At 36.5% G+C, this 12,594-nt stretch overlaps 1 protein-coding gene across 1 annotated transcript in view; it reads right to left on the reverse strand.

The window, feature by feature from the left end:
* VWF (von Willebrand factor) overlaps nucleotides 1-12,594 on the reverse strand; it is a 145,656-nt gene that overhangs the window by 16,445 nt on the left and 116,617 nt on the right. Inside the window, exons 43-46 of the mRNA XM_084304359.1 lie at nucleotides 11,762-11,911; nucleotides 4,612-4,722; nucleotides 2,523-2,706; nucleotides 1,581-1,621 (exon numbers count right to left, since the gene is read on the reverse strand). Coding sequence (XP_084160485.1) covers nucleotides 1,581-1,621; nucleotides 2,523-2,706; nucleotides 4,612-4,722; nucleotides 11,762-11,911 — 486 coding nt within the window. The remainder of the gene's footprint in view (nucleotides 1-1,580; nucleotides 1,622-2,522; nucleotides 2,707-4,611; nucleotides 4,723-11,761; nucleotides 11,912-12,594) is intronic.

Raw genomic sequence — 12,594 nt, forward strand, 5'->3', positions numbered from 1 at the left:
TATTCTAAAATACTTGACAATTGAGCAGACTTTCTCTGACAGGTCAGGTAAGCATTTTGTTGGAAGAGAAAAAAATTAGTAATTCACAAAATAAGAGCATGCAGCTGAAAATAAACCTTTTTGCAACACAGAATAATATATGTTTAACTCCTGTATGACAGAAGGTGGCAGGAGTTGGCAATTATACTACATGAAATTGTCTACAAGTATGGCTTTTATAAAATGACACAACTAGCTTTGACAACATATTATAGAGAGACAAATAGAGGAATCAAAGAGAAAGGAGATTATTTCAGATTTAAGCACTTTAAAACACTTCTCCCAATGTTTTGACAGAAAGGCAAAATTACTCCTTGGATTTAGTTCTACAGGGATATAATCCCTATACAGAATGATGGATGTTTGATGACAGGGCTTTAACTCTAATAAACTGACGAACTTTTGCCTATCAAATATGGAAAAAAAATGGAAGAAATAGATGGAGAGAGTTTCTGCTGTACCTCAAGAGCACAAAGAGATATGGGTAAACTTACTTCTTCAATAAAAGAAAAAAAATGCATTGTCAACACAAGAATACATAGGTTAAAAGTTAGGTTAAATGAATAAAGAGGACCTGTTTCCTTGGGGGATGTTGAGAATACTTAGAGTTCTTTGACACCAGAGGTGCTGCCAGAACATGGATTTAGGGAAACAATGGACAATTGACTGAGCTCTCCAAAGATAAATTCGGCATAAATGAGATCAGATGCTTAACTCCAGTCATTTCCACTGTCATGGACTGGGTTAAACATGTCTTAATCTATCCACTAAATATGCAATTGAGAAAAAACTTCCTCTGAGGGCATATCAGCAGGGATCTTGAAAGGGGACAGAGGTCAAAGAGTGAGGAAGCTCAGCTTTCCTGTTCCTGCTAATAGCCAAGAAGGGAGACCCCTTCTTCCACACAGGTGGAGCAAGAATTTCCATCCTTTTTTAATCCGCCTTATCCTCTAGGTAGAATATGGGAAGTTTTCCCTTCCCCAAGTTGGGCAAGGATCATCTCTGAGATTATCTCTTGCAGATAGTTTCCAGTGTGTTTGGTAGCCTGCAAGACATTACACAATGCAGATTACCACAGTTATCTAAGCACTTTTTCCTCAAGCATCCTTCACTTTTTCCTTCAGTCATCCAAGATAAAGAAATATTACTGTCCCATTTTGAGGAGATCATAGAATCATAGAATCATAGAATGGTTTGGGTTGGAAGGGACCTTAAAGATCATCAAATTCCAACCCCACTGCCATGGGCAGGGACACCTCCCACCAGACCAGATTGCTCAAAAGCTCCATGCAGCCTGGTCCTGAACAACTCCATGCTTGTTGATGCTCATTGTCATACAGGAAAACCTGTGAAAGGGTCATGAACTGGACCTAATAGCACAGAGCCCTTTGCCACTCTTTTTGATGCAACGTGTGGGGATTCTGGCTGAACAAAGCTACCCTGTACACTTATGTATGTTCTGATAAGTCTGTGTTTTTCAAAAGCTCATTCAAATATCTAAATATTTTACCGACATAGCAAATAAAAGCATCAAGTCTTACCCCAATAACAGTGCCATTCAAAGGACAGCCATTCACAGGTACTGAAAGAGAGGATAATATTCCATTTATCATTATGAATATCATATCATTATGTCGACTTAATAAACCACAAGTATGCATTTTTGACTCATTAGAGTTCCATCTGAGGACATTTAGATCCAGTTTCAGTGTAAGTAGGTGCAAACTAGCCCTCTTATATTTTCAAAGATAACAATTTGTCAATTATCCTCATATGCACCTCCAAACATTCCTTAATGAGTTGTTGTTTTCTTTATGAAGTACATGGTAAAATGTAGATTTTACCGTCTATTTCAAGCCACTTGCCCTCAGAGGATGCACTCATAGGCTTTCTGCAAGTTATAGCACCTATTTCTCCTCCTCCTCCCACCGCAATTCCTCACCCTGTGGTTGCTTATATACCTGTCAATTAAATACGAATGGGAGTCTTCCCAGACTGAGTCCAAACAGCCAAATATTTTGATTTGTATTTTTGATCCAGGACTGTGCTAATAAATGGACCCAGCCACAACACTCAGAGATGTCTAAAAGACAGCATGGCTGCATGGAAACTTCCTGTTCATAGCGGGTATTGATGATAACATTGGACTTTTCTAAGATAAAAGCACATCAAGACCTTGTTTAGCAGCTTAACAATGCAGGCTAGTGCTGTAATTTGCTGGTAGAGACATACCCCGTTATGTCTCCCTGAAACAATGCAAAGTAGTGACAATAATAATTAGTTCAAAAGGACACTGTCAACATCATTTGGAAAGTGAAAGTAATAGCAGCAGGAGCTACTATAGTCAATGCCTAAATTATACAGAGTATTTTAAAAGTGGTATTTTACTTGCATAGTATACACTTCTGAAATTGCTATTGAGAAATAGATCAACACTGAGATTAACTCTTCAGTGACTCCATTGGTCACCCACTAAGCCTTACCACATCTGCAAGAAGGACAGCAGTCTATTATTTGGTCACAGCGTAATTCAGTCCCCTCTGGACAGTCAGGCACATCCATCTGAGAGCAAGACAGATTTTTTTGCTGCACAAAAACCTCATCATTCACTCGGACACACTCATTGATAATGCAGTCATTGAAGGGGGATCTCCACTCTGTGCCAACCTGACAGGAAATGGTAAAAGGATTGAATTCAGACAACAGTATTTATGCCACCAGAGAAAAAGAAGAGCACCCCCAGACAATGTACTGACTTGCAAAAAGTACATTTACTTCTACAGAAACAGTCTGACACTCAACAGTTCTTCACAAACCCTTACTGTGACAATCAGTTTACAGAGTAGACTGCTGCTTGGTTTGCAGTGCATAAAAGTTACAGGAATATCCCTAAGATGAAAATGAAAGGGGCAGATGAAATAACATGTGAAGAAGGAAATGCAAGCTTAACTAGATTTAAGTTTACATTTGTTCCCAGTAGTTGGCTGTACTTCACTGCACTGCAGCAGAGCTAGCCCTCTTTCTGCTGGGTCTTGCTGCAAATCATCTGTACTAGGCCCACAGGAGGCTTTGGCAATTAGCTCTTGAGAAGAAAAGACTTGCAAATGTAAGAGACCAGATCTTGTTGATGTCTCACACTGGCTGTTATCACGCGTGGTTCAGACAAGGTGGGAACTTCAAATGGTACTTTGGAAAGAGACATCACCACAGGTGAGAAAGACACTGACACATTTCAGTGCCAGGAAGAGCTAGTCACTAATTTAAAGCAGGATGCCTCCACTTGTAATGGACTTTGAATATGCTTCAAGAACAGTGGAAGTGAGAATCAGACCCCTCCAAAGGGGTCAAACATCTTTCCTTAGAAAGTTAATGAAATATTTTCTCTTGTTTGTTAGTTCTTTGTTAATGACAGAGGAGCTGAAAGAGGACACAGCAAGAAAGAGACAGCAGAGTATAAGGATCTATTACTCCATCAGGACAACAGAAATCAGTGAGACATTGAAATAGACCTTCAGAAGGCTTGATTTATGAATCAGAATAATACTGTTCCACATTAAGAAATGTCCTTGTTGAAACCAGGGAAGAAGCAGGCTGCAAAATATAGCTTACTTTTTAAAACAGACAGCATCAGACTATCTTTCTAAAAAAAGCAATTAAGAAGTTATCAAATACGTGAAAGTGAGATATAGATGTAAGCACAGACACACTGTAATAACACTTACAGAAGAAAAGATGGGGAGGTCTATTATTTTAAATCTATTTAACTTATTGTTTCTGCCTTTCTTTGCTAAATCTAAACTTCTGCATAGGATTAAGCAATTTAATGCTTATGGGGCAGGCAAAGGCTTGCCAAGGCCAGTTGGATTAGGGACAGAACAAACTGAATAGCCTGAAGGAATTTAAAATGTAGGCAAAGAAAGAAAACAATATCAACCTAGTATTCCAGTGGCAGCACACTTTGAATGGCATGCATTTACTTCCCATTGTGCTCTTTGGAAGAGACATAAAGGAACCCAAAGGGAAGAGACACACTGCTGAAAATAAACTGTTATTTTGAGCTGACAACAAGTGTGGCCTAGACCACTGCAGCTTGATCTGATATGCAGCCTACATCTTTAGCAAACAGAGAGCAATTCATGTTTCTATGCTCATTCGGTTCCAGATATTTCACTGTGTATCAAATAGGATAGCCTATCTGGACCATGGAATTCAAGATATCAAATATTCAATCTGCCCACCACCCATAGAGTAATATAAATTAATTAGGATAATTTAAACAATTTGCCTACAGCAAGAGAAGTATAATTTCCCATTAACATTCTTTTGAGCTATGAATCGTGAAATTACTAATTTTACATACAAAGATTCCTTAGAGCCTGAAATGAGAGAGGAGGGTTTGCTCATTAACAGAATGAAGCAGATAAGTCACAGAACCAAAATCCATTCTTTCACAGTACTGCTTGCCTTATAATAGAAATAAATCTCAAGTTCTTTTTCTCCTTCTGTGGAACACAAAATAGTTCCAGGACATTTCTGCTAGAAAAGGAAGTGTCCACTACACTGTCACCTCACCTCGTGTAAACGAGGAACTGCATCACCCCGAGACCAGAACAGCTGTTCCTCACAGGCAGTCTTCTGGCATCTCCCACAGCACTCCCCATCTTGGATGATATATTTATATCCCTGTGGGAAAGAAAAGAAAAGAAAAGAAAAGAAAAGAAAAGAAAAGAAAAGAAAAGAAAAGAAAAGAAAAGAAAAGAAAAGAAAAGAAAAGAAAAGAAAAGAAAAGAAAAGAAAAGAAAAGAAAAGAAAAGAAAAGAAAAGAAAAGAAAAGAAAAGAAAAGAAAAGAAAAGAAAAGAGAAGAAAAGAGAAGAGAAGAAAAGAGAAGAGAAGAGAAGAGAAGAGAAGAGAAGAGAAGAGAAGAGAAGAGAAGAGAAGAGAAGAGAAGAGAAGAAAAAAGAAAAGAAAAGAAAAGAAAAGAAAAGAAAAGAAAAGAAAAGAAAAGAAAAGAAAAGAAAAGAAAAGAAAAGAAAAGAAAAGAAAAGAAAAGAAAAGAAAAAAGAATTGATTGAGGAAGAGAAGACAAATGAGAAGGTTAATGCAAAAAGAAAACACTGGGATAAATGCTTAATGTCAGCAACTTTTTAGGGAAAGAGTATTTTGAAAACATAACTGTAAGGCCACACACTGCAATTACAAACAAGTGGTCTACTCAGTTCATCATCCTGTTTAATGGTTAACATTACCTGTCAGAAAAAAAAAAATAACAATAATTTAATTAAAAAGCACACAACATTAGGAGTAAAAATCCAAAGATTTGCCACAAAACAGAAAACAATAATGACATAAACAAGCAGAAATGAAAAAGGAAAAGGTAAAAGAAAAATGCTTTTGGAGGACACCAGAGTATTTCAACAACATTAAATGCAGCAATAATTTACAAATGTTAGTTTACTGTGTGCAAGCAGTTTCTTTTACATATTAGCAAACTGTAAAAAGCAAGCTGCCATCACTGTGGCCCTACAGATGAGTGCAAAAAGGAAAAGAAGTAAACCCGCTTCTAAGGGTGACTGTCTCAATTGCCACACTATTTGGAGTTTCCCCCTCAAACTGCATTCGTAGCATTTGCATATGGTTTTCTCTCAAAAAAAAAATCTCTTTGAGAATCACTATGTGAAAACATCTGTTTTTACATAGGATTGATACCTAACTGTAAAAAAATATTTATATTTAAAACACTTTTTAAAAAAATATAATACTATTATACAAAAGAAAATAGAAGGTAAAAATTGCTTTGGTGGCATCTTGGATGTTAATTGACACCCAAAACTCTTTTTTCCATCCCTGAGACTTCAGTGTTAGGATTCAGTCTAAGTACACTCAGACATCTGATTGTGCTTGTGCTGAAGCAGAGGCAAGGGATTGGTCAGACACGTAGCCTGGGGACTAGCTTTGACTGATTATTTCATCCTTTCATATCCTGAAGCAACTAGCCAAACATTCAAACACTGGAGTACCTAAGTGAAAGAAAGCAAGGAACTTTATTATGAATAGAAAAAAACACATGCTATATTTAACAGTCTGCAAGGGGAAAAATATAACTCTGATTTCAATACAGAGTTAAAGGGAAGTTTTCTGTCAGAGAAAATACTGTTCACATGAAAAATGCCAATGACAATAAGCATAATATCTGTTTTGATCTACATCTTCAAACTAAAATAGCTTAAGTATTCCCAATCAACCCTTCATGAACTGTCCTTGATTTGCAACATGGGGCACTTAAGCAAGCCTCTATAATCAGCAGACTTTCACATGAAAGAAAATTTTGTATAGGGCCATACAATGTAATACCAGAGTTTGACCTATCTTTGAAGATAAAGTTGTGCTGCATGATATATTTTGTTTGATATGAAATTTTACCTACTACATGTGCATGTGAAGTATCTGAAATATGGCATACAACATTTTGTTTGTGTGGCAAACTCAGAGAAATAAAAATCCATGTGTTGTTTATGCTCAGAATAAACTCAGCATCCTGACTAAGCAAAACCCAACTGTGGGATTCAAATTTCATGACACCTGTGTAAAAAAAACAGAGCCCTCTAAAGAGTAAACAAAACAAGGTGCCATGCAGCAGACTCTAGGTGTGATCCATACCACAATGGCAACAACAAAGATGTGGGTTTTTCACAGTCCAACCTATATAAGTGGCCCTTTTGGCATTCAGTGTACTCAAGATCTGAGTGCTCTGACTCCTCAGGTGAAGAAACAAAGGAGGTCACAGCTTTCAACCTCAGCATCTGCACAGGCATCTCCTAAAGCAGCCCCTGAACCACCACAGCATACAAACCCGTGTCAGAAGGCAAACCTGCAAACTGCAGCAATCCATGAGCTCCACAAAGAGCAGAACAGCCACCTGTACACAAGGAGGAAAATGGACAGCAATTCCCTGCTGTCATACATCCTCCACAGCTTTAGAAATATTTTCCTATTAAAAAACCCTAACTTTTGCATTTAAACCATGAAAATTTGGGCACACAGGAGTAAAAATAGCTTTATTTTATGACTTGAAGTTTTAATATTTACTGTTAGATCTAAGAAAAGGAAAAAAAATCGTGTATTTTGAGGTGTTTGTTTTTATTGTTGTTTTTAATTAGATGACCCAAGTACAAAGACTACATGCTACCAGCATCATACCAGAGCATTTTCCATCTCTTCCTTTATTATCATTCATTTTCTAGCATATAGACACTGTAGAGATGCTCTGGTTTGTTCAAGAAGCCGTTTTCTGCCATTAGCCAATATTCTGCTCATCCTCTGAGTTTTCTGGATCTGCTGCTTAACTTCACCTTCACATCTTGACTTTCCTTTATTTATTTATTTATTTTTTTAAACACAGAGTTCAAACTTCAAACAGGGTGTTAATACTCAGAAGAAGTCCTCAGTAAGTGTCTGGCCATCTGTCACAGTGACATGGAACTCCCTGTCTACAGGACTAAAAAATCCATGTGCCTTGGCAGGTAAGGGAACAAGGCAACACCAGCCACCCTTTGCATTTGAGCAAGTATCCTTAGTAGACTTGCCAGTGATAATAAGCAGCTGCTACAGAGAACCTGACAAGTGTTCAGCTCTGCCACCAGATCTGGCTGTTTTATCACATAAATGCAGAGATAAAATGGCTCTACCACATGGAAGATGAAATTACACAGATTAAGACATTATTCTACATGGTAGGTGGAATTACGCCTGCTGTTGATTTGGGGGTTGGCTTTGTGACAAATAGAAGAGTTACACAGATTAATTCTGCAGCAATTGGAGAATGCACATTTTGGTCTTATCTATCATGCAGGACTATTGGAGCAATCTGCACAGGCTATGACTTGGTGCATTTGTGCACTCCCCTGTTTCATTCCAATGTTGCTTAGGATGCATAGCTCCTCTTTTCATGGTTGCTAAGGTTTTGGCCAGAAAACTCTATCAGCTGCCTTCTGGCCAACAACATAGGAAAGAAATAATGGAAAGTATTACTCAACACCCAGTATTTTTAAAAAGGCTCCAAAATTTGCCTTTTATATATTGATATGATAGTCCCTAGAGAGCATTAGAGAAACCAAAGAGAATGAAAAGAACGAGGGACTGAGAAAAAAATAATAGGATAGATAAAAATGAATTTGGAATGCTAAAAGTAAAATCTTCAGTTGTGATAGATCAGCATAATTCTAGAGATTTCCCTGGAGCTAAGCTCATTTACACCAAGTGAGGACTTAATTCTCTATCTAGAAGTCTCTAGAATATTGAGGTATCATTTCCTTAATAAAGTAAGCTTGAAAATCCAAACAGGATGTTTGAAATTACTTCTCACCAAGACTTTCACGATTTTTAAATAGGATCTTGCATATCTAATCCTCAAACAATAGTCTTTGTTTAAAATTAATTTATTTGACCTCCTTAATATGCACTACTAAGCCATTTACTCCCATGCTTTACATGTAGAAGTCATATTCTGCTACTTCAAAGGAGAATATCAGTTTGAAATATTGGAGATTAAAGCTGTGGATTTCAGAGTCAGCATCAATTACAACTGTAATTTGCTATGCCTTTCCACATAGAGTACAAGTGTTCTTTACTTTAATTTTACACATTCATTAAAAGTCTTGAATATCTGCACTAATTAATTTACACACACTTAGCCAAATGGTTTTGTCTTAAACACTTATCCCAGAAAATTATGCCTCATTCTTCTCATAACCGTGCAATGCTTTAAATTATCCAATACTTTAAATTGCACTCTTTTATAGCACTTATGTACCTAACTTCAAGAACATTTATAGAAATTAAGAAAGCACTTGCTCCTTTCACTTTGGTACACTAGGGATTTTAAGGTGTTTTGAAAGCTGTTATCCATTTAATCACCGTGATTTTCTGAAGAGATAGATTTTAATGTACTCAGAGAAGTCGTTACTGAAGAAGCTTCAGAAGGGTAGGAAGGCACAGACACCACTCCTCCTTGTGGCAGACGCAATAATTACAACAATTATCTGCTTGCTTTCAAAATTTCGGTAAGATACAAGAAAACAGAAGTGAGAGGACTGTGACATGTAATGAGGAAAATCCACAACTGGTTTGCAAATGAGAAGTCTGTATTTGCTATTAATTTAAATATCTTCAAATAATTTGGGGATTGGTTCATTTTAATAAAACATCCATTCTTTTTCTATAGTGTTTTTGTTCTAAAATAACAGATCAGATTTGCATTGATTTTGTCAAGCACAGGAGAACAGTACCACCATCAGGGTGAAGGAGCTAGTTTAAGTGTTTAATTGTTGGGGATTTTGTTTGTTTTTGTTTGTCTCTGTTGTTTTGTTTTGTTTTATTTTGGAGTGGACATTTTTTGTATTTTGTGTATTTGTTTTTATTGTTGTATCACTAAGTAGAAAACTGTAAACTGTTTTCACAGAATTCAGATGACATGGACAAAAATGATACTTCACAACTTTAAAACCTGGCAACCAAATTAGTAACAGTAAGAGTAGGGAGTTTAAACACCATCTTAGTAATAATCTACAATTAAACTGTCTTTAACACCACAATATTCAGTGTCATCTAATCTGAATTGGACAATAAGCATTAGGGCCAATTCAAATTGGATTACAGAAATTCTGTTCTTGATACATAAATTTGCTGAATCAGTAATAAACTAAGGAAAAATAAAATCTGATCTCTACAGGTTGTCCAACAGCTACTGTTTTGGTACTGCAACTTTGATAGCCATTAAAGGAACAGAAGAAATGACGGAGTTCCAAAAAGAATAATTTCCTCTAAGCTTTTTTCTTTGTTTCCTTGTTTTTTTAAGTAAAAGCTTTTTGAGACTGCAGTGCTTAAGACTTATTTGTAAAGAAACTGTAGCTTTGTATTAATGATATTTTATTAGAATAACAGATTACTGATAAAATTGTGGCTATAAGCCAAAATAAAGCCAGATATTTTAGATCTAATATTTCATAATCATTTCCATACTCAAAATTAGTCTATTTTATGAACTGAACAGACATAAAAAGGATTCTCTTGCAAAAGCTGTAAACTACCCTGATGGTCAAAACCTTGAGGTTTTTCTGACCAAACACCACTCTTACACGAAGAGCAGTAGTTTGGATTTTTTTTTTTTTGGGGGGGGGGGGGGTGTTGTTTTGTTTCCTTCTTTTTTTTTTCTTATGGGTTGATTTTCTGCTCTGATCCTACACGATTATATACTGTTCAAGTCACAGCACAGGGAAACATTAAAAAAAACATTTATATTTAGTTCACACCTTCTCTTGTACACATATATATATTCTGTCCAGCTTTGTTCTCATAAGGAGACTGAAAATTAAATTATATTTTAAAATACAATGATATCAAGGCAAAAATTTTTTGTAAGCCAAGGGACAATTAGCTTAATAGACTTGAGAAAAGAGAATTGCTTTTCATACATCAGCTTGCATAACTGAAATGTTCATAGTCAAATTTGCAATAAATGATTAACTGTTTTAAAATAAGTTTAATTCATGTTTAAATTTAAAATAAATCAGTCAATACAGAGTTTCTACAGCATTGCTAACTCATCCATGAGGTGCTGCACATACATATTCTATGCACACCGACGGTCTTTGACTCCCAGACACATTGTCAATGTCTTTCTGAAAGCAAAAAGAATGCCTCTAACATTTCATAGGTATATTTGCAAAGTTTTCTAATGAAGACTCGGAATGAACAGCGTATGACATATTTGTTTGGAAATTCACTGTATTTCTGAGGAAACAGAGCATGGTTTCTCCTGGAGCTGAAAAAAAATCAAGTGACTCTTGTCTCACAGTAAGCACTGGAAGATATTACAGAAGCATCCCAGCCAGCATAGTGAATCAAACACGGAAGCAGACTACATGGCCCTTTTTTAAAAGGTTTTGCAGCTACTACTGTAGCATGCTCTCCCCTTCATTTCCCACTGAGAAATCCCAGATGTGTCATTACAGAATGACACTGTTGAGTCACAGACCAACATGCAGACATATTGGCCACTGGACCACTGAAAGCACTGATGTTACAACACACACCTGGAACACATGTTGCTTGGCCTACTCATCAAATTTTCCTGTGCTAATACAATATAGAGCCCAATCTAAACATTTCAAAAGCAGCTAAGCAGCTTGAATATTTGCATACTAGCTCATCTTTGCCTCTGCACTGAGGGAAAAAGAAAAACAAGAAAGAGACCCTTCTTGGCTTCACTTCACAGATCACTGGAGAGACAACCTATGGGAAAAACCCAGGGTCAGTAAAAGATTTACAGAGAATATTCTGAATCTGAACTCACAGACTGTCAACACTGGAACACAGAGCAGGGAGGAGCTTCATCAAGTCAGATATGCCTTTTCCTGAATTGAATTGGCTAGTACCATCAAAAACAGTAACAATTAATCTATATATACACTGAAAGTTTTAGAAAGAGACAAAATGTATTTGTGGTGGTCTCTAACATTTGCAGAATAACTTCTTTTCTAAAATAAAGTCAGTAATACTTAGGCCTTCTAGACTCTGTTCTCAAGATAATTCATTGCTACAACACATATTTTCTATTTTTCTCTAGTTTCTCTAAACATGCAGGTTTAAAAAGAATCATTTTATTTCCCTATCAAGACTCTGCTGGCTAATGCAGATGCTCATTGTGTGAGTAATGTTACTCACCCGAGAGCAGAAAGTGTTACATATTTTGTCACGACATTCCATCATCTGAAGTCCTGTAATGTCATCTCTTGTACTAGTGCAAGAACATTCTCTGCAACCATCTTCCCAGGTCTTCCCAATGGGGTAGACAATGTTGTTGTGCACACACACCTATGGAATACAAAAATTTATACATGAAAGAATACTATGCTGCTCTAAGGACATGCTACTGGCTTCAGAAGGCTGATTCTTAAGACATGAAACCCACCATAATTTTTATTAATGTTTCGAAGCCAGTAGAAACACAAGATCTTAAATTTGTGGCCACTCTTTTGAGGAAAGGAAAGTAAGCACAGCCGAAGCTGCTGTTTTATAAAGAATGAATTGGAGACTTTTATTTGTATTCAGTGGAATTACCCAGGCTCTGACTCAGTTTCACCGTAAGTATAATGCGATACAACATTTAGAGAAGATAAACAGAGAGTCTTGTAGAAGGAGCCACACACACAAAACTTCTGCCAATTGTATCTGCTAATCTGAAAGATACTACTTTGGACTACAAGCATTCATTCCTGTATCCTTAGGCCACCACATCTACCACAAAAGCAGTGCCATCTTTTATATTGCACTCTCTATTAGTAAATTTTACAACACGTTATTAAAGACATGAATGTCTGTTAATTTTATAGATGTAGAAATGATCATGGATCATGGAGAAATAAAATGACTTATGCAAGGTCATGAACTACTCAGGAGTAGAAAATAAAGCCTAGATCTCCTGAGCTGCAAAACAGAGTAACCCTATATTAAGCTGCTAGGTAAGGTTGCTTTAGTGAACAGGTTATACTGCCACG

The sequence above is a fragment of the Netta rufina genome (genome assembly GCF_964035555.1).
Source record: "Netta rufina genome assembly, chromosome: 1".
NCBI classification, from domain to species: domain Eukaryota; kingdom Metazoa; phylum Chordata; class Aves; order Anseriformes; family Anatidae; genus Netta; species Netta rufina.